This window comes from Eretmochelys imbricata, chromosome 14 (genome assembly GCF_965152235.1).
Source record: "Eretmochelys imbricata isolate rEreImb1 chromosome 14, rEreImb1.hap1, whole genome shotgun sequence".
Taxonomy (NCBI): Eukaryota; Metazoa; Chordata; order Testudines; family Cheloniidae; genus Eretmochelys; species Eretmochelys imbricata.
The window spans coordinates 7406246-7429742 of record NC_135585.1 but is presented as its reverse complement, the minus strand read 5'-3'; the positions used below and the strand labels follow the sequence as shown (position 1 = coordinate 7429742).

Sequence of the window (23497 nt, the reverse complement as noted above, 5' to 3'; positions counted from 1 at the left end):
GTCAACCAGAAAACAGTAGCAAAAGGTATATTTAACGTCTATTCTGAAAGCAGTAACTCCAGAATATAAACAACTTTGTTTATGGAGCCAAAAACATGTATAACACATTCCAGAGAGGTTCAAAATGCTTTGAACTTGAAGAGGAGTGAAATATTTGAGTTTTGGATGAGGAGTCATTTTTGGAAACAAAGTTAATCTCCCTTCAAAATAACTTCACTCTCATCCTGCAGCTAGTATGCATTTTTCCCCCATACATATTAGTAATGTAAAGGGAATGAACCAAATATTACCCTCACTCACTACCATGCAACCCTACTCAAGAAAAGAGTTCCATGGATACAGCAGAGCAGAGGAAGTCCCTTTTAAAATAATTTATATATAAACATATTGAGGGTAAGGAAAATCATCATATACAATGAAAACACCATCACTGAATATTTAGTCATTTTAATCAGAAAATTACTGTGGTGTTTCAAGAGAAGTTAATACAGAAACTTATCTATCCCAATTCAGTCTGACACATCAATCTGCACACACTTAAAATTTTTAAATGGATGAAACTTAATAGATCTGTATTACTAATCAGTATCGTCTTCTATGAGTATTCTGAAAACAATTACAGTACCTACTGCACACAGATAGTTATCTTCATAAAGTGGTGCCTCCCAGTAAACTTCTGAGGTTGATTTTTATATGTATTTGCGCACTCCTTTATGTGTATTCATAAGGAGTGCACAAATACATTTAAACATCAAGGCAGCTCTTTTAATAAAAGCAACTTCATTTGTAACTTATCCTGTTTTTGTTTTTTAAAGAGAGCTAATGTTCTAAGCAGCAACAGCAGATCGTGTATTACAGTAATTAGATTGTAAACCCCTTAGGGCAGGGACTGTTCTGTGTTTATATAGTACCTAGCACAATGGGGTCCTGAGCTATGACTAGGGCCCCGATGCACTGCAGTGAACATTAATAATAATTATAAAGGTTGAACATACACCCTAATGGCTTTTAAATAAGTTTGTCATTAAGGCCTTAACCTTGCAATGTGAGCTGCTTACACAGACCCTTCTCCTTAACCTACACTGCATTTCTTCAGTATACAGTGGTTCCGATACTGTGAAGGATGTACATGCGTTTTAAGCTTAGGCAGACTTTAATTACTTTTTTAAATGGCAGTGCATGCAAGGCAGCTGTTTTTCCATACCAGGCAAGTTGGTCATACATAGGGCCACTGTACGGACTAACAGTCTACAACTTTATTTTTAAAAATAAAGAGTAATAGTCAACTGTAGGAAGGCACTGATAACCACAACTCTTCTATTTTTTCTCCCCCTTGATAAGCTTACATGTTCATACTGAGCACTACGTTTTGGTTTCAGTCCATATCAAAATGTTCTATGCCGTCTATTCCATTTAGAACTGGTGGAAGTGGGGGGATGGGGAGGCACAATACACATTTTCAGAGAAGTGTATCACTTTGGAGAGGAAAAACAAAAGCAACATCAGGCAATTGGAAATATGCACCAAGCACATACACAAGACAATTTCAAAAAAGTTACACATTTCTCTTAGTAGAAAGTATGCAGCTACTTAAAGTACCAGCAAAAACTGCTTGTTTTGTATAGGAATGGTTTTAACTCAAGGTTAAATGAAGTTATACTGGAATCCACAGACAAACCATTTTAGTGTATTTGCCTGAGATAGGAGCCATCTATTACAGGAAGTCTTTAGAGCGGATTTCTCTGCATTTTTTAATTTTTCAAGAGTTCATTTTCCAATAGCAATAACCTGTGAACAACTAAAGACAAATATCTAAGTACCTGCAACTTCCCTTGGACTTCAGTTGACTCCTGCTGATTTCAACAGGGTTGTAGTTTATAACAACTATCAAGATTTGGCCCTCGGGGTACAGACTTTTACTCATATGTGTAGTTCCATTAACTTCAGTGTTAACAGTGGAATGCTTCATGTGACTAAAGTTTGGAGGGTTTGCCACTGAATGAGGATGTAACTTCCAGTCAAAAACAAACAAATTCAAACTAAAACAAAAAAGTCTATGAGCCTCACTGAATCTCAGTCAGGAAATCTGACTTTTTTTCCTTCACCATTATACAAATTCTCTTCCCAACATTTCATGAAATTCCGCTTCTAACAGAGAAAGCCATTGAGAACACTTGCTAAACACCAGCTCCAACCATAATTAATCTGTTAAAATGCTATTTTGCAAGTTAATTTACATGAATGAATACTGGTATGGCTCAATATCAGCAGGTGTTATGGTGTTTTGTTGTGCAATCATGCAAAACCAAACGGAACAATAAAGAATACACCAATTTTGTCTGCCCAGGACTCAAACTGGTTTGGCTGTCATCTCTGAATCAGATATCACTCCCACGTGCTTAATGAGAACGTGACGAACTTCATAGAACCATTTTCAGGGCAACGGAACAGTCATTTTCTTTAACTGTAAAAATTACTGGGATAGCTAACTGATTCAAGCAAAACAAACAAAAAACTTGAGAATGTTAGAAGTGAACAGAGCAGAGAAGGTGGGTCTGCTGTTGTGGAAACATAATTCCAGAAAACCTAAAATGAGTCAAAATGCATTCCTCTCTCGACCACCCTGAGTCAGATTTCCTTAAAAACAAAAAACCAAAACACACATGCACACACGCAGTGCAATATGCCCAGATTTTCCAACAGAAGTTGTCTGGAAAACAACTAAATGATGTACTTTCCTATTTTAATAAAGCATTTCTACTCCATGAATGAATTGTGAACTCATTATTGTACACCTGGTTTTATTTTACTTTATTTATAGTCTTTTCTATGGTTTTCATCCTCCTAGTACCTGAACCTTTCACAAACATGAATGAATATATACTCACAACACCCCTGTGAAAGGAGAAAGAACTCACCCTAGTATACATAAGTGAGGCCGAGGGAAATGAAGACCCAAATCCTGCACTGACAACCCATTCAAGCAGAGGCCGTTTCACCTGCAAGGAGTGACAATACCAATGAGGGCATACTCAAACTGTTCTTAATGTAGGATCCGGGCTATTCAAAGACATTCCAGAATTCTTCAGCACAGCTGGAAAGATCCTCCACTATCAGCCCCAAACTGAAACCATGCTTCCTCCCTACTTGGTGTGTGTATTGTTGGGAAGGCAAGGAAAAAAAGAGGAGATGAGGTAAAACAAATGCAGACAGAAGTTAAAAAGAAAAAGAATCTATCCAAAATGTACTTAAGAAAAAAATATTTATATTTGTTAAATTTTCACCTGCAACAGATTGCACTCAAGTAGACCTTGATCCTACAGAAGGCACTTGCAACCATAGATCTTAACTCCCCTACAGAGTCTCATTCACTTCTGTAGAACCTAACTGCAATCTTAGCATCAGGCTAACAGAAGTATTCATTAGCCTGATTTATAAGAAGAAAAGGAGTACTTGTGGCACCTTAGAGACTCCTTTTCTTTTTTTGGATATAGACTAACACGGCTGCTACTCTGAAACCTGATTTATAAGGAAGCTCAATCATACAGAGCACAGCACAGAACTGCACTTTCCAAGGGGGGTCATGTATAGCGTCCAATCGGCCAGCAAAATTTACACTGACATCAAGAGACAGACAACTTTGTGAGACTTTACTTCCTGTCCAACCTCAGCAGCAAAATTTCTGGGAGCAGAAGCAGCAGCAATGAAACTTTTTTTTCTTTTAATTAGGGGAAAAAATAGACGAAGCTAGAGCATATGAGGAAGCAATTAACCTGAGACTATTGGTGGGAAGACAAGAGGGAAGAATAGAAAAGCTGCCACACCCCTAGTTCATTCACCTATAAAGAAAACTCTGAGATCTCCTCTATAAATATGTTAAAACTGGAAAGGGAAATCAACATATGCTGCATGTGTAAAACAAGTCAAAGACCTCTCTTCAGATAAGAAATACAGCACAGGAACATTAGAGGCTAGTATGTTCCCCATCCCTCCAAAAAGGGCTTTTATTTTACAAAATTAAGTTTTCTTCCTTTTTAGGAACAACTAAGAGTGCTTAAAAGAACAGGGCACAACGGCCAAGGTTTATTTCAGAGAGCACAGGAGAAAGAATAGTAGGTGAAGGAGACATAAAAAAAGGATCTTATGTTTCAGTTTCTTAACATGCTATTTGTTTTGCAAGGAAAGGAAATGGCTTAGTTCCCAACTGATTTCATTTAATATATATTAATTTTATTAGAGTAGTACCCAGAGGCCTTAAACAAGACTGCAGTCTCATTGTGCTAGGCGCTGCACATACTAAGATACAGACCCTGTTCCAAAGAGCTTACAATCTAGTTAAGACACAACTGGCATAAAAAACACTCAAATTGAGGGAATGGAGGGAGAGTGTCATAGTAACAACAGAAGGGACACAGTTACATGGATTAGCTAAGCATATAATTAGCTCTTTAAGTCAATAATATATACACATACACGAGTAAACTCTACAGACTTCCTGACTTGCTAAGCAGTTTGTCAGTCAGCCTCAAATCTTAAAATGGATTTGGAAAATAAAGCAGCAAAGAGTCCTGTGACACCTTATAGACTAACAGACATATTGGAGCATAAGCTTTCGTGGGTGAATGTCCACTTTGTCAGATGCAAAATGAAGTGTGTGGAGTATTCCAACCCCATTAAAGGCACTGAAGTAGTAAATTAAAGAGGCAGAGAGTGTGCAGTAGGTGACCACAAAATCTGAACATGGGAAAATTATTTACTCAACACCACAAATGCTGATCTCATCTTCACCGCTGGAACTAAAACGGATTCTGACTTCAAGGAACCAAACCTAGACTAAGGCACAGAAAAGAAATTACATGAACATCCTCAGGCCCTAATTTTCTCCAACGTACACCATTCTTGTTCTTTAGAATGAATATGCATCTCTGTTTTCACAAAGAAAATATTTTGTTTAAAAATAGAAACAGATGGAAACGAAAATACAAAATAAACAAGGTCCACATTAATGAGCATGCTTATCATAAAGGCTGTTTCCTTAAAAAGAGAAACATTCATATTCTGGAAGACAAAATAATGTGTTTAAATTTTTATTTGTATGTTTCTGCATTCCCCTTATAGAGATTCCAGAAAACGGAGCAAAAAGCTTTCCCCCGCCATCATAGCCAATTTGCTGTCTTGCTTGACAATGGGGAAAAAAAAATCATTTTTATGATCTTACAATGTTTTCACTTTAACAATCACAAGGATGACCTACACAGAATGAAAACTGTTTCAAATCTTTGAGAACAGCCTGAGTAGACTTAAACGCAATTTGTTTACTGGCAATCTGTCAGAGTTACAACATGCTGAGAATGATTCTATCATACAGTATTAATGTTTTATTAAATAATAGAGAAACTGATTACAAATGCAAGGATCCAAAAAGACCTTAACAGTTGCACAAAGCTCTATGGAGCCCAAATTTTAAAGCTAAGTGCAAGATTATCACTCCCAATTGTGCACCAACTCTATGGACCAAGACTCTACTCTCCTCAAGGTCATCAGCAAATTCCCATTGACTTCAGTGAGAGGAGGATCAGGCCCAACATTTCTCAGCAATATTTTACAGCTTTAAGACTTGCCCTTCTCTTGAGTACAGTCAGAGAAGGGATGGCACACAAAACCCAGAAGAGGAACAATGAATGGGAGCAGTCACATGTACTGTACAGATATGTAACCAAGTTGCGAAGTTCACATTTAAAATTTGACCCACAACCAAAATTCCCTGAAGCTAGAAGAGATTCAAATTGATTGCTCTGGTTCAGGCCCACTTCTAATACTATAAAAATCAGCCAGTGTTTGAACGTTTACTGCAATAACTGAGCTCAATAAAGTAATTGAAGAACAGAGCCCGAAAATTCGGATGTAATTCTCGCAGTTCATGGCAACTGCACTTGTATTTCCCATTCCTGGACCAGAAAGGGCACCAAACCCTCAGGCTTCTCCAGCTGTTGCCTCTCTTGGGTAGAGATCTACATCCTTGTCCCTTCTGACCAGGATATTTCCAACTGCACAGTTCCCTGCCTTCGCTATGTATTTCCCAGCACAGACAGGTTGCGCAAGGACATCTGCTGGCTTTTTCTTCAGAGACAGTTGACAAGTGTAATTGCTATGGTTATAAGTATCACACCATTTTTTCTAAGCAAGCTTACTTTATTCTTAAGGTAAAAAGAAATGCAGACAAAACATTAAAAACAACAAAAGAATCTACATGCATGTTAATAAGCTTATATTGGTTAACCCCCAAACCTAACACAAATTCTGGCAGGATGTGTCTTTTAATTCCCTCACCCTAGGGGAGTCCTTGTGGTCACAAGTTCATTAGAGCTTCAGCTCAGAACAAGCACTCTCATAACATGTTCAGTTCACCATTTATACACTGCAGGGGTCTTTATCTGGAATTTCCAGAAACAGGTAATTAGTACACACTGAGTCTTTCTCCCCAGTTGATATCCACAAAAGGTTAGCTTCAGAGGGGAGAATTTGCGTCATTTCATACACAGCTGTTCCAGAAAAACCTATGAACTTCCTAATACCTTCCAGAGATTGTATTATCTTGTCTTCCCGCTAAAGAAGTTCCATAAAATCTCAAAATGTACATAAATATTTACATTTCTAAGACATCGTAGCCCAAAAGGTATTAACCCTAATTCAGTAAGTTTTAACTTTGTTCAAAAAAGTTCATTATGGATATTGGCTCATTATGGACATTAATGCTTATGGTAATTTTTTTAAAAAAAATTTTTTCATTAATTTGGTGCACTATATAGTGAAGGACTCACAATTCGGCAAAAAAAATCAGAGTTAGCTAGGGACAGGTTTACTGCTGACAAAAACTTTTTTAAATTTTCCCACTGAACTCTGGTAACACATCTCAGTTCTGGCCTGCAATATATAATTTTAATATTTGCCTGTCAAGTTTCAGTCCAGCATGAGATTTTACAACATGGAGACTCAGACAGACCAAGAACTATACTATAGTTGTACTAGGAGCTGTCACTATAATAATTTTTCCTTTCCCTCTGTCAGTCTGAAATTTTTCCCATATTCTTCACTGATGTCATCTCTTCTCTGAATAGAATATCTTCATTTTTAAAAGTCATGCAGTTTCCAGAACCTACTTTCTAGCTAGCATATTGCAGTCCTGTTACTTCCTTATCCTCTTGTTATTTTCAATCACTTCATTACATTCATTGTCCCAGCTTTCACCCTGCATAGTTGTTCTAGGTTTATTCCTTCTTCAGTATTTCAGAGCCTTTCAATAAGAAAAAACAAGAATGAATTGTTTGTTTCTTTTCTACAAACGTAATACAATAAAAGCTTTGTTATCCAGCATGTTAGGGGAATGGGGGGGTGGGGAGGCGTGCCAGTAAGTCAAAAATTCCAGTTAACTAAGAAAAGGAGTACTTGTGGCACCTTAGAGACTAACCAATTTATTTGAGCATAAGCTTTCGTGAGCTACAGCTCACTTCATCGGATGCATAAAGTGGAAAGAGTTATACTTACCAATGGAGGGAAGGAATTTGGGTGTGGGAGGGAGCTCAGGGCTGAGAGTTGGGGTGTGGGGTGTGGGCTCTGGGAGGGAGCTTGGGTGAGGGAGGGGGCTTGGGGTGCAGGAGGGTTTTTGGGGTGCTGGATCCGGGCATTTCTCACCTTGGGCAGCTCCCCAGAAGCAGCGACATGTCCCGGCTGCTCCTAGGTGGAGGTGCAGCCAGGAAGATCTGCCCACTGCCTCCGCCCGCAGGCGCCGCCCCCGCAGCTCCCATTAGCTATGGTTCCCGGCCAATGGGAGCTGCAGAGCCAGCACCCAGGGCAGGAGCAGCACACGGAGCCCCCATGGCTGTTCCTCTGTCTAGGCGCAGCAGGGACATGTCACCGCTTCCGGGAAGCCACGCGGAGCCAGGTAGGGAACCTGCTGGCCTCGCGCCAACCGGACTTTTAATGGATATTAGAAATGCCAGTTTCTAGAGCTTTCCAGCTGGTGAAGTGCCGGATAACACAGCTTTTACTGTAGTGACTTTATACCATACAATTCCATTCATTTCCAAAAGGCAGGAATTTATTAGACAAGAGTAAAAACGGGAGGGAGGGGGAGAATACTAGTTAGTTTCCAAGATATAAAAAAATTGGTTGATTTTTTTTTTAAATTAGAGTTAAAAAGTTTCTTGTAAAAATCAATTTGGTTTGACCAGCTTCAATTAACAGCTGGTTTAACATTTCACTTTGCATATTCATTCTTCCCCCTCTCCAACCCCATTCTACACACCACCACCTGCCAGATCAAGACAAGATAACACCATCAGACTACAACAAAAGAACAAAAAACAGCCACTGAATGTTTTTTTAGCAACATTACAGTAAACAAAATTCCTAATCACACAAGATGTGACAGACACACATGTTTTTAAAGGACTACATAATTAAGATAAAATTTATGATTTTATTTTGCTTTAGCTGCCAGGAGGTGAAAGGCCCACTTTTACTCTTGGGCTTCTATTTCCATCTGCCTATCGTTCAGTATTTTTCTACTTTTCTTTTCCTATTTTCTCCTTTACATTCTTATTTAATATCCTCAGATTCAGCAAAACTTTCTCACTTATTCACTTAGGTTAATAACACCATGGCCTGCCCTGAAGTTCCCAATTAATTCTGCATTTCAGAGTTGCATGGATGCTACAGTTAAGCAGTCTGTCCTCAAACATAACCCTTTTCCTTTATTATTAACAGTCAGAGAGAGGCATGAGAAATGAGGGAGGAGAGGAAGAAATGAACAATTAATTTTCTATCTATAAAAACTGTTTTTGAACTAAAGAACTATGATTCAAGTCAGACAGCTGAAGTGCAGCACCCACCCAACTGTCATCAGAGAAAGTGATTTAAGATTCAAGGACAACTCCTGGTGGTATTTCTAATTAATATGATTTCACTTTAATCTGGATCAGCAAACAGCAAAGTTCATCATTTAAATATTATAGCAGGAGAGATCAGATACCACCGTGATTGGTGCACTAACACACAGACAAACAACACTGAGAATGAAGAAATGTATTTTATGGTATTAGCAACCATGATAAAGATGAGAATTTTTTTTTAAAATGATCACGTTCTCTATTACTTTTGACCATGTAAGAGCAGAGTCAAAATGCAATGTCCAGAGTATCCTCCAGTAGTGTAAATGCACAGAAATACAGCTTGGATGCACAAGAACATCTTCAGGCTCCAGAAGAAAATTACTTCCAGAGAACGAAATCCCCCGCTGTTGCCAGTGCCAAGACAATGTCTTGGAGATTAGACAAGATCAAACTCTGATCTTTACCTCCTAGGATAAAGATCATTCCTTACCAAATAGGCCTCTTCTTGGAAAATTAAAATTAACCCTACCAGTCTGAGCGTAAGTGTAGTAGGAGAAACCCTCCCAAAAGATAAGACACTGGAAACAGGAATTGCCATACTAAATCTGACAATAGTCCATCTAGTCCTGTATCATTGGTGGATAACTGCAAGTATCAGCTGCTTAAGAAAAAGATGCAACAAACTCTGCAATAAGCAATTATGAAATAACACAAGGGAAGTTTTCTCCTAACCCCATATAGTTAAAGGCAGGCTTATGAGAAAGTTTGAAAAGATTTTAAACTTTATTTATTTTATCCATCTTGTTCCTAGTTTTTTTAAATATTTGAGAAGGAGTATAACATACTCGCTTCAGAGCTAGTTCATTCCCATGCTATTACGCTCCTCCTTGCCAAACACTGAGCATACACAACCATTCACATATCTGAAGCTTCCCTAGGTGCTCAACCAGCTTCTATCAGTAAAATGCAATAAAGGGAGCAATCAGTGAGGCCCTTAAATTTCAGCATATTAAATACTTGACATGCTCAGGGCCCATAATGGTGAAGTACACCAGAAAAAGAACATGCAAATGTCATAGTAAGGCAACACATAAAAAGTGTACTTTCTTACCAACTGAATTTTTAAAGGTTCATCACTAAAACAAATACAAAATGAATGGAGAACACTCTCACCCCACATTCTTACTTAATTTTTGTAACATCTATGTAGTGGAGGGAACTTCCCGTGTTGAACATTTAAAGAATTCCTTCACTAGAGGCCAAACTTCAGCGTCTTTAATAGAACAAAAAGAGTGTCACTCCACTAAAGATTTGGCAGTATGATACTAGATCTATGACTTACAAAGAGCAATAAGACATAGGGATAGCAGGAGGGTTAAAAGTAACAAGGTTTTTTTTTCCATGTGTAAATTCTATGGTAAAAATATGCTTACATAATGGACAACAGGCAAAATATAGGCTACATTTTTGAAGAAAGGGGAATATAGGATGTACTGTAGTCACTTGTGCTTCCAGTAACAACACTACATGAAAGAAAAATGAGAAAGGACTTACTTTTAAAAGCGCCAGCTAACCTCAAAATAGCCCTGCCATGAAATTACCACAACTGACAGTGTGCTCATTTCCCTACTTAATAAATAAAATTAGTACTCAGGATAGAAAAATTTGGTTTAAAGCATTAGCAAACAATCATAGAAAGTGTAATGAGCGAAAGAGCCAGAAGGCTAACTACTCAGTACACATGTAGCATCAATAGGACAGATAAGTTATAAGAAGTTACTGCATTCTGATGTCTATTAAAAGGTAAAGATAATATGTATAAAGTAGATAAAGAAAACTATTGCTAACTTGAATAAATACTGAATGAATATGACAATGATGCAGTTTATAAAGCCTATAACAGAACATAGCATGAAATGAGTTTTAATATAGCTATCCTAATATAACTTCCAACTGTTATCAGTTCACATTATTACAATAATTGCTAGCTCTGCTGACTGGGAATTAATTACATGCATTTTATTGTTTGGGGGTTTCTTAATTGTACTCTACACCACAGAGTGATCCTTTGTGTTGATTAAAACAGAGTTCACACCAATGGTCCACCTGAATTTTTAGGTAAAAGGGATGAAGATTAAAAACAAAGATTGGGACATGAAAGAAAATCCATAAAACTAAAAGATTATTTCATTTGCCAAACACACCCCCACATGTAGCACCTCCTCACCAAAAAAAAAAAAAAAAATGTTCTCTATAAGATATAAATTGCATAAACATTCTTTTTGTAAAAGGTTAGAGGCTGCACTGTATGCAGATTATGACATTTAATTTGAGGAAACTGTCAAAAAAAGCTGATTTGCATGTTTCACGTTTTTAAAAAATCTTAATTAAACAATTCTAATCCTTTTCAATGTACACAAGGACAGATCACTTGCATAGCTTTTCCTGCTGTTTGTTTCCTTCTTGCTATACCTTTCAACCTTTGGCTGGATTTAAAATGAAGTGTAACACTGTATGCCAATCAATAAACTATTTGTGGCTTACCTTGGCACTGAAATCCTTGTTTCCCAAATCCCCTGTAAGGGAAAAAGACAAACACTGTCTTAACATAATTTAGTTATAGCTTCTTCCCACTAACCTACTATAATAAAAAACCTCATATTAAACTACATGATTTCAGGTTTTGCTAAGAAAGCAACAGCTTTTATAATACAAAACAAAGCATTAGCCCATCTATTTCAAATATGAGAATAGCAGTAGATTCCAGCTATGTAATTTCATTTTCTGGCAAACCATTATTTTAATTTTATTTTACAAGCAATTTTGGATCCACAATTATTGTCATCTGTGAATATTACATAAAGTTACAATTCACTCCATGCCATGTGTATACTTACAATATTATAAATACTCCAACTGCTAGAGAGCTATAAAAAGAACCACAGTTGGATTCTAAGATCTATCTCAATATGCATACGAAAATTCAACTATATAAAACAGCGAATGCAGGATGGTCAGGAGACAGATGTACAGAAAGGGGTTTGACAATGGTTGTTTTGGGGCTACTACAAAGAATATTCACCTAACACAAAGAAAATAAATTAATAATGGCCGCTGCTTTAATAACTATTGTAATTCTAATCTTTTAAAAATAATTCTATTAATAAGCTATCATTGTTTGAAACAATGATTTAAACATGTACATAGTATTAGCTATTGTACCTAGAGTTTAATAATGTATTAAATCTCACAAAAATCACCACCTCATTTTTAATTTTGACATGGAGTTTTCTGTCCATCAAAAAAAAATTATTTTCAGTACTCATTTACACACACTAAAAAAAAAGGATACTTGTGGCACCTTAGAGACTAACAAATTTATTTGAGCATAAGCTTTCGTGAGTCTCTAAGGTGCCACAAGTACTCCCTTTTTTTTTTTGCGGATACAGACTAACACGGCTGCTACTCTGAAACCACACGCTCTCTACATTCTCTCTTTTGAGGATGTTTTTTAATCTGAGGTGTAGTGTTTTTTCTGAGAGAAAATAAAACCAAATTACAACAACAAACATCCAGCAAAAGCCATTACATCGAATATAGCTCCCTTTAGCAAAAATAGGTACGAAGTTTAGCTACAAAATTGATTAAATAACAATAACATCTCTTCCTCATATCCAAACATTTATTGTGATTTAGAGAAAAAAAATCATTTAGAGAAACCTCATGTAACTTCAGTAAAAGTTTAGTTCAAATTAAAGTTGACATTAAAGGGACACTCAACTTTACAAAACAATTTACAGTTTTCCCTGAAATGTTTTTCATACTGTTATTACAAGTGACATCTAAGATCATGGTACTGGAAAGATTATAAAATTGTATTTGTTTATTTACTCTGAGTATATTTGACAATACTTGGCATACAGTCTTTTCACTGTTTCCCTGTTTGTGTGGGTCTTTCACTCCATAACACAGGAGAGAAAAATTGTTTTTGTTTTTCTAAAATATACAAATATAATTGTAAAACCACCAAAACAGACAACAGAACTAAGGCTGGACACAGAACCTGAAACTACTTTTAGGTTGAAGTGATCTGTAGCTCAAGAAAGCTCATGCTCAAATAAATTGGTTAGTCTCTAAGGTGCCACAAGTACTCCTGTTCTTTTTACTTTTAGGTTGTTTCTTTATTTTGTTAGATGATTAGATTTCAAGACAACAGTGTTCTTTGAACAGCTAAACTGAGACTGCATCCTTTCTTCGTGGTTTGTACTGAAACACACTAGTTCACATTCCAAGTCTGTTCTATGCAATCTATAGTGTAATGAATCTTTTTTTAATCCAAAATTTCACAAAATAAGTCAAACCTTGGGTAGAATTTCCTTTAAACAAATTTGGCAAGTCTAAATAAGAAACTGCTACCTAGTTCAATATTAAGATCATCAAGTTTGATTTAAAAAAAAAAAAACCCACACACATTTGGAGAGGAACTTCATTCCACTGAAGTATTACATGTTCTTTATTCACACCTCCAAATGTTTAATAACAATCACATTCTTGATTTTTACCCCTCAACTGGAAATCGTTATGGGGATGCAACAGTTAGGTGCCCATTTAATGACCTCTGAAGATACCATACTTGCCATGTTTTTGGTACAAAAGCACCAAATATTGCATCTGACTTTAAACCAATAATGAAAAAAAATGTACTCAAGCAGCTGCATGCTGTCTTTGAAGAACATTTAAGAGCTTCCTAGACTTACTAGCAAGGAAAGACCACAGCGTACAACTACTCTTGCCACCTGTCAACAACAGGATATCCTTGCACTTTCAAATACATCCTGTAATCAGGTGCCTTTTATCAGGGCGGTATTGTTTTTAAAAACTGCGTTATTTATCTGTACCAATACATGCTGGCAATAAACCCTGCAGCATTCTTTCACACCTGCCAAGTCTCACTCTTTTTGGATTTATTTTAAAGCAGTTTTTAAATTCTTCTACTTTTACAATGAAGGGTTTTGCAATTTCCCTCCAATTGTGATAGTGTGAGAAGCCAGAACGTATATTTCCCTTTTACATCGTTCTACAGCAGGGGTCCCCAATGTGGTGCCCGCAGGCACAATGGCGCCCACCGGGGCAGTTGTGTGCGCCCGCAGGACACCGTGCTGCCGAAATGCTGCCGCCGAGCATGGCCACCCGAGAACTGCCCGCTGAAATGCCACCGAGAAGCATTGCGGTTTCTCGGCTGCATTTCAGTGGCGGGGTGTCTGGCGCCAGCCACAGTCTTCTGGGAAAAGGAATATGCTATTCCCACACAAAGGTTGGGGACCACTGATCTACAGTCCGCCGATGTCCATTTCAGCCACTCCTCCCCGCATATATTTTCAACAGTTTGTTGCATGCTCCCCTCTCACGCATTTTATTGTGTTTGCTAATAGAATCAGTCTCTCTCTTCCACGGCATCCAAGTTAAAGCATGCAGTACAAAGAGAGAAACTGGGAATGTACAGTAGGCCAAGGATCATGCTGCCCAGTGCATGCTGAGGGAGCCAGCCAAGTGCAGCGCGCACACAGCCAGTTGCATGCCTTCCCGTCACCATCTTCTCACACGGCTGAGCCCCAAGGAACAACAGACCTTCCTTTCAGCAGTGCTTAGATCACCACCGCTCTCACTAACATCAGTGGGAAGGGTGGCTGCTCTACAAATTTGGAGATAAGCCCCCAGGTCTTTCCTCTCTCCACACAAGTTGTAGTATGCAACAAAAAGAGAAGGAAGCACATGAATGTACATAATTTACAAGTGAGCCAAGTGTCCCACCCATTCCCACTGTCTCATCCAGCTCAGGTCACGGGGTATGAGTGATCAGCCTGCATACTACTCATTTTTGCCCTTCTTAGCAGAGGGTATAGAATCATAGAATATCAGGGTTGGAAGGGACCTCAGGAGGTCATCTAGTCCAACCCCCTGCTCAAAGCAGGACCAATCCCCAATTTTTGCCCCGATCCCTAAATGGCCCCCTCAGGGATTGAACTCACAACCCTGGATTTAGCAGGCCAGTGCTCAAACCACTGAGCTATCCCTCCCCCTACAATGCAGCTAAGCCAACCACATGCAAGCACACACTGAAATTGCCCTGTCTGGCATAGGTTTTGAGTGAGCGGAGTACACCACTTGGCCAAGCGCATGACAGGGACTAACTATTCAGTTTTTGCTTCTGGATCCTGAACGGTTTGTTGTAGAGCCTTGCAACCTGCCCGGGACCCAATTCCCAGTATCAGGTTTGAATCCATCAGGTTGGGTCTGAAAAGAACCAATCTTCTCGGATTCAGATCTGGTCAGGTAGGCTCTGATCATCTCCTCCTGCTGTGAGGTCGGTGCTGCAGCAGCTGCGTGCCCCACCCCTGCCAACCACCACCACCTCACTGTGCTGTGAATGCTGCAGACTGCACTCACAAGTCACAGCACATCTCACTCCGCAGTGCACACAGCGCAGCCAGGCAGCAGTGGCAGGGCACACACCTGCCACTGTGCTGACCCCATGGGCAGGAGACGGCCGGAGAGGATTCACAGGCACGAGAAGTGAGAAGCCACTACCCAACTGAACCCCAAGTACGAGGTGGAGGCAGCCCTGACACCAGTTTGGAGGGAAGTGTCGGGTCCAGGTTGGATCTAAAAAGGACTCGACATGCTCAGGTCAGGTTTGTGCCTAGGTTGCGTTCTGGTCAGGCTTTAAAATTAAGCCCGAGCAGACCTCTAATTTGATTATTTTGTTCTCTGTCTCTCAGCAGCCTCTTTCCTAGACTTGCTAATCCAGAGGCACCGGCTGCAATCTATTTTCTCGTCTCCCTGCCCTCCACAGGCAGCAACAGGGAACACAGGAACAGCAACTATCACAAAGATAATGAAAAGGCCACAAAAGTTTTGCTGAATGACTGGAGATTGTTGCAAATGCTGGGAAGTCCCTTACCAGATTAAATCAGTGGCTGTAGAACCTGGGCAGGATGAGATTAGATGTATGTATGCCAGGAAGGATAAAGTGGGCACATGTGGGAGACTCAGCAAATGAAATCAGTGAAGTGACACCAGAACTTGGGTTGGGGGAGGAGGGATAAATACGCATGGTGGTCTGGAGGAGATGGGGTGTGCTCCGTGTATCACAATAAGGAAACAGATGTTTAGGGGATGGAGAACAGTCCAAGCGATTATCCCCAGATTAAGCTGATCCTCTGGCTGCAGAACATGGGTTGGATGCATATCAGAGGACTGCAGGGAGTGTTCATTTCTTGCCCAAGGGTCATTTCCCAGGAGTCCCCAGGGTGCAAGGTCTCCTGAAGAGACTCACAAAACAAAGTGCAACGGCTGCAAAACAGGGGTGAGTGTGCATTATGGCACGGGTCAGAGAACATAATGGGAGGTGATGTAGAGTTGTTCTCAGGGTTCAAGCTAGGGGATTCCCCAGTTAAGAGTCACCAGTGGCTGCAGGATGTGGGCAAAATGCATTCCTATAGGAGAATTACTGGGGAAGTCGCCAAATGAAGTTAATGTACTAACTGCAGAAGGTGTGCTGGGCAACGGGGCAAATATGTAGATATGTTGTGGTGGAGGCAATATGGGGGGTAAGGAGGAAGGTCACTCGGATTAAATGATTGCAGTAGGGCTGCACTACGTGGCCTACCTAAGGTGATCAGATATGAGGGAAGGCATATGGCATGGAGGAAATCCTCCCTAGCAAGGTGTGGGAACAGCAAGGTACAAGTGGTACGGTTGGGTCTCTCACCAAATTCAATAGGTGCAGTGGCAACATAAGGAGGGCTGGCTGAGGTGGGTAGTTCATGATGCATCCCGAATCATGGGGGGAGAGGACAGATGGTACAGGCAAGGTAGCAGGGAGTCTCACCAGATGAAATCAGTGCAGTGGATGCAAGAAGAGGGCTACCAAAGAGGGCAGTGGGTGCATTGGGGGGCTCTCTCACCAGAAGACGTCAGTGCAATGGCTGCAGGAGGAGATGGTATAGGAGCATATACAGGGGTCTCTCACCAGATGAAGTCAGTGCAGTGGCAGCAGAAGGGTGGGTGGCTCGGATAGTATAGGGACCAGGGGTGGTATAAGGTGGTGTAAGTGGCAGGAAGCAATATGGGTGTGGTATACGGGCAGGGACAGTACAGGAGCAGGGCAGGGGTCTCTGACCAGGTGAAGTCGGTGCAGTAGCTGCAGGAGAGGGTTGCCTGGGGGGCACTATAGGGTGGTGTAAGCTGCAGGGAGCACTACAGGGGTGGTATAGGAGCAGGGGCAGTACAGAGGTGGTACAGGAGCAGTACTGGGGGTCTCTCACCAGATGAAGTCAGTGCAGTGGCTGCAGGAGGAGGGTTGTCGGGGGGGCGGCATGGGGGGGTTGAAGATAGCAGGGAGCAATACGGGGGTAGTATAGGGCCATGGGCAGTACGGGGGCAGTGCAGGGATTGTATAGGGGGTCTCTCACCAGACGAAGTCTGTGCAGGAGGTGGGTGCCTGGGGGGCGGTATAGGGCAGTGTGAGCGGCAGGGAGCAGTATGGGAGTAGGTATAGGGGTAGGGAGCAGTACAGGGATGGTATGGGGAAGGGACAGCACAGAGGTACATAGGGGGTCTCTCACCAGATGAAGTCAGTGCAGTGACTGCACGAGGGGGGTGACTAGAGGATGGTATAAGGGGCAGGGGCAGCACAGGGGTGGTATAGGGATAGGGGCTGTCCAAGAGAGGTACAGAGAGGGTCTCTCATCAGATGAAGTCGGTACAGGGGCTGCAGGAGAGGGGTGACCGGGGGGCGGTATAAGGGGCAGGAGTGGGGCAGGGGCGGGGCAGGGGCAGCCCAGGGGCGGTGTAGGGACGGAGGAGTACGGGGGGGTCACCCCTCTCCTGCAGCCACTGCAAGTCTTCATCTGGTGAGACCCCCCACTCTGTACCCCCCGTCCCTATATCACTCCTGTGCTGCCCCTGCCCCTTATACCACCCCCCCCCGCAATCCCCTCCTGCAGCTCTCACCAGATGAAGTCGGTGCAGGGGTTGCAGGAGCGGGGTGACCGGGGGGGGGCAGTATAAGGGGCAGGGGCAGCCCAGGGGCGGTATAGAGATCGGGGGGTACAGAGGGGGTCTCTCACCAGATGAAGTCGGTGCAGTGGCTGCAGGAGGGGGATGACCGGGGGGGGCGGTATCAGGGGCAGGGGCAGCCCAGGGGCGCTATAGGGATGGGGGGTGTACGGGGGGGGGTCTCTCACCAGATGAAGTCGGTGCAGGGGATGCAGGAGGGGGGTGACCGGGGGGGCGGTATAAGGGGCAGGGGCAACCCAGGGGCGGTGTAGGGACGGGGGGTCTCACCAGATGAAGTCGGTGCAGGGGCTGTAGGAGGGGATGACCAGAGGGCGGTATAAGGGGCAGGGGCAGCCCGGGGGCGGTGTAGGGACGGGGGGGTCCCGAGGGGGGGTCTCACCAGATGAAGTCGGTGCAGGGGCTGCAGGAGGGGGTGACCGGGGGCGGTGTAAGGGGCAGGGGCAGCCCGGGGGCGGTGTAGGGACGGGGGGGGTACGGGGGGGGTCTCACCAGATGAAGTCGGTGCAGGGGCTGCAGGAGGGGGTGACCAGGGGGCGGTGTAAGGGGCAGGGGCAGCCCGGGGGCGGTGTAAGGACGAAAGGGTACGGGGGGGGTCTCACCAGATGAGGTCGGTGCAGGGGCTGCAGGAGGGGGTGACCAGGGGGCGGTGTAAGGGGCAGGGGCAGCCCGGGGGCGGTGTAGGGACAGGGGGGTACGGGGGGGGTCTCACCAGATGAAGTCGGTGCAGGGGCTGCAGGAGGGGGTGACCGGGGGGCGGTGTAAGGGGCAGGGGCAGCCCGGGGGCGGTGTAGGGACAGGGGGGTATGGGGGGGGGTCTCACCAGATGAAGTCGGTGCAGGGGCTGCAGGAGGGGGTGACCAGGGGGCGGTGTAAGGGGCAGGGGCAGCCCGGGGGCGGTGTAGGGACAGGGGGGTACGGGGGGGGTCTCACCAGATGAGGTCGGTGCAGGGGCTGCAGGAGGGGGTGACCGGGGGGGCGGTGTAAGGGGCAGGGGCAGCCCGGGGGCGGTGTAGGGACGGGGGGGGTACGGGGGGGGTCTCACCAGATGAAGTCGGTGCAGGGGCTGCAGGAGGGGGTGACCAGGGGGCGGTGTAAGGGGCAGGGGCAGCCCGGGGGCGGTGTAGGGACGGAGGGGTCCCGAGGGGGGTCTCACCAGATGAAGTCGGTGCAGGGGCTGCAGGAGGGGGTGACCGGGGGGCGGTGTAAGGGGCAGGGGCAGCCCGGGGGCGGTGTAGGGACAGGGGGGTCCGGGGGGGGGTCTCACCAGATGAGGTCGGTGCAGGGGCTGCAGGAGGGGGTGACCGGGGGGCGGTGTAAGGGTCAGGGGCAGCCCGGGGGCGGTGTAGGGACAGGGGGGTCCGGGGGGGGGTCTCACCAGATGAGGTCGGTGCAGGGGCTGCAGGAGGGGCTGACCGGGGGGCGGTGTAAGGGTCAGGGGCAGCCCGGGGGCGGTGTAGGGACGGAGGAGTCCCGAGGGGGGTCTCACCAGATGAAGTCGGTGCAGGGGCTGCAGGAGGGGCTGACCGGGGGGCGGTGTAAGGGTCAGGGGCAGCCCGGGGGTGGTGTAGGGACGGGGGGGTCCGGGGGGGGTCTCACCAGATGAAGTCGGTGCAGGGGCTGCAGGAGGGGGTGACCGGGGGGCGGTGTAAGGGTCAGGGGCAGCCCGGGGGTGGTGTAGGGACGGGGGGGTCCGGGGGGGGGTCTCACCAGATGAAGTCGGTGCAGTGGCTGCAGAACGTGGGCTGCTTGAAGAAGCGCGCGGTGAATTTATGCTCCTTCACCTCGTGCACGTTCTTCTGCCTCAGGGCTCCCTTGCGAGCGAAGCGCTGCACCACGTCCGGGGCCGCGCCGGGCTCGTGGGCCGGGAACACGTCGGCCATGGCGCCCCCTCGCTGCTCCCGCCGGGAGCCGGGCTGCGCCGCGAGCCGCCGTCCGCCCCGTCCGGCAACCGCCGAGCCTGTGGCAGCGGCGGGGCTGGGCGCTGCCTCCGGCTCCGGCTCCTGACGTGCGAGCCGCGCGTCGGGGGCGGGGGGAGGATCCCGGCCCGGCGGCTCCGCCTGTGCGCGGGGCCCGGCTCGCCGGCTCTGGGCGGCCGCAAGGGCGGCGGGGCAGGTCCGGGCCGGCCCGGGCCCGGCGGGGAGCGGTGCGCGGCCAGTCCTCGTCCCGCACACACACACACACACACAGAGCCCGTGACAGCCCTTTCCCCCCTCCCTAATACACTGCCCTTCCCGCTCCCCACAGCGATTTCCCTCACACCCTGCCCCCTCTGCACACGCCTTCCCCCCACATGCTGCCCCTCCCTAAAACACAGTCCTTCCCCCACCACACAGCGATTCCACACACACACACACTGCCCCCTCTGCACACTCCTTTCCCCAACACACTGTCTCCTCCTTCCCCCCCACACTACCCCCTTCTGCACACTCCTTCTCCCCCCCACACACTGCCCCCTCCCTAATACACAACCCTCCCCCATCCAACCCTTCCCTCCCCACTGCGCAGCCCTTCCCCCCACATACTGCCCCTTTCTGCACACCCCTTCCTAATACACAGTCCTTCCCACACACACACCTCCTGCAACCCTTCCCTCCCCACGCTGCACAGCCCTTCCCCCAATATACAGCCCTTCCCACACACTTCCCCCTCCCTGATACACAGCCCTCCCCCACACCCCTACCATGCAACCCTTTCCTCCCCACTGCATAGCCCTTCCCCATCACACACACACACCAGGCAGCCCTTCTTCCCACACACAGCCCTTCCTACACTGCACAGCCCTTCCCACTCATACAGCCCCCTCCCCCCATTGCCAGCGTCCACCGACCACACTCCCCCCTGCGCAGCCCTTCCCCACCACTACCACAGCCCTACCTCCCCCTACACAATCACCTGCCCCACCACAACACACAGTGCAACTGGCACCACACACACCACTGGCACAACACACAACCAACCACCTCCCCACTACAACACACATAATACACCTGACACCACACATCCCACTACACAACACATACAACTCCTTCCTCCACAAGACACACACCAATCCCCTCCCCCACTACAACACAAACAGAGCAACTGAACCCTACTATACAACACACACCATCAACAGCCTCCCCGACTACGACACACCCAGTGCAACTGGCACCACACACCTTATTAGACAACACACACACACAAATCTCCCCCATTACAACTGACGCACAAATCCCCCCCACAATTACACAATACAAAATGCAAGTCGCACCACACACACACACACCTCCACACCCAAAATTCACTCCGCCACAACACACAACAAATATACATGGTACCAACTGCACTGTCATCCAACCTCTCACACACACACACACACATATCCAGATGCACAATCCACCCCACCCTACAACATACAACAAACATATACACAGAGTGCAACTGGCACCAAACACCCTACATTACACTATCCCCCCCAATGCATCACACACAACACCACAATAAAGGTACACAGAGTGTGCAGCTGGCACCACACACTCATACTGCACAATACCACAAACCCCTATCACCCACCTGCATCCATTATGCACAGAGCCCCCTACCACTACAACACACAACATATACAAAGTGCAACCACACAATACCCCATCACCAGCACAACACACAAATATACACACAGAGTGCAATTGGTACCGCACATCACAACTTCCTCCACCACCTCACACCCACAACCTCCCCACCACAAAACATATGCGTACAAAAAACAGTACAGCCAGTGTTTGCTACCTCTCACCACGCACATATAACCATCCATCACTAACCCACACAGCAAACAGTGCAACTGACAATGTGCCCCACACTACAATACCCCACATCACCACCACCACCACCCACAGATACACACCCATAACCCCTCACTGCTACAACAAACACATAGACTGCAGGTGGAACCTGCTTCTAACCACACACAACACACACACAGTAAACACATACACAGAGTACATCCAGTACTTGCTGCCTTTCATCACACAGAACGCCCACTTCTACTAAAGTACATATACACACTATATTACACACACTATCCTCACTACTACAACAAACACAGAGTGCAGCCAGTATCTGCTGCCTCTCACAACCCATGACCCCACCTCCACTAAAACACACACACCCAACAAACACACGGTGCAGATGGGACCTACTACCTCTTAGAACAAGAACATACACAGTGCACACACCATCAATCATGTAACAAACACATATATAGAGTGCAGCCAGCACCCACCATATACCCACAGTGCACCACACAACACAACACCTCCCTACAATATGCTTAACACACAGCAGGACACCTCTGATAATGCTCCTAACAAATACACCACACAATCAAGCAATACAACACCCCAACGCACAACAAAAACCCTGCACAACACACAGCTCCAAATATAACGTACGCAAACACACCCAAAATACCTGGACCCTCAAATATTCCCAATAGAGCACCTCTGTGCACACTCACAAGGCACATCTACACCCATATGTGTGCACATAGCATATATCAAACACCCGATCAATGCCAAAGACCTAAATCATATTTATACTGTGTACAAATGCTTCTGAGTCTTTCATGTACGTGCATATATATATTTTTGTGAATGTGTGTAATATGTATTATCCCAGTCCAATACAGGTATATATAAACATTTACAAATATGTGTAATATATATTCTCAGGCAGATACTTTAGTTATGTGGAGTTAAGATTGAAAGAATCTTCTAGTTACCTCTGGCAAAAAAATAAATAAACTGAAATAAGAGGAAGTTATATCTTTCTCCAAAACTACAAGCTTTAGAAAGCTCTGAAATTCCAAGTTAAGGTTCCACTTTATGAAGCAAAACACCACCACTAGAAAAATACAAACAGACGAGAAAGTAAACAAATGCATGAATCTTGACAACCAGAAACTGGGGATAATTTTTTAATCCATTACCTAAAATTATCTCATTAATGACCACAAAAATATTAATGCAGTAGGGCCTGATTTTCTGAATTGGTGAACACGCCTTCCATGTGTAGAAGCAGGGATCTGCAAGTACTCTGAACCTCTTGCAATCAGGCGCATACTCTTATTGTACTGTACCTAGTTCGTGGCACTACAGGGGCAAAGCTGAGGTTCATGGGTAGCTATTAGTTGTGTATTTAAATATTCCTTTTTTCTTGTTTATTTATCGTAAATTTTAATCTTATCTTGGAATTTCCAGGGTTCCTAACATTTATGTACAGTGTTCTTTTAAGATATGGGTTTGTTTGTTTGTGTTAAATAACCTGAAAGATTCTTCCACCCTTCCATGCAGGTCAGTGAAGCTTTTGTTGAGAAACTTCTTTAGGTTTTAAAATATGTTTAAAGATTGCTCACTGACAGCAGTCCCTGTGAGGTTTGTCATGGGACTACTCGTTTAAATACCTTGCTGAATCCCATGGGCCTACTCACTTGTTTAAATACCTTGCCTTAATGTATACTGTAACAATAAAAAACTAGATTCAGAGAG

The 23497-nt window shown here is 44.6% G+C and overlaps 1 protein-coding gene across 2 annotated transcripts in view; it reads right to left on the bottom strand.

The window, feature by feature from the left end:
* The window catches only part of PRKCA (protein kinase C alpha), a 318987-nt gene extending 299075 nt beyond the window's left edge, over positions 1 to 19912 (bottom strand). For both annotated transcript variants that reach the window (XM_077833765.1, XM_077833766.1), the window contains exons 1-2: positions 19680 to 19912; positions 11436 to 11467 (exon numbers count right to left, since the gene is read on the bottom strand). In XM_077833765.1, the coding sequence (XP_077689891.1) occupies positions 11436 to 11467; positions 19680 to 19852 (205 nt within the window). In that variant the 5' untranslated portion in view covers positions 19853 to 19912. The remainder of the gene's footprint in view (positions 1 to 11435; positions 11468 to 19679) is intronic.
* Positions 19913 to 23497: the final 3585 nt, after the last annotated feature.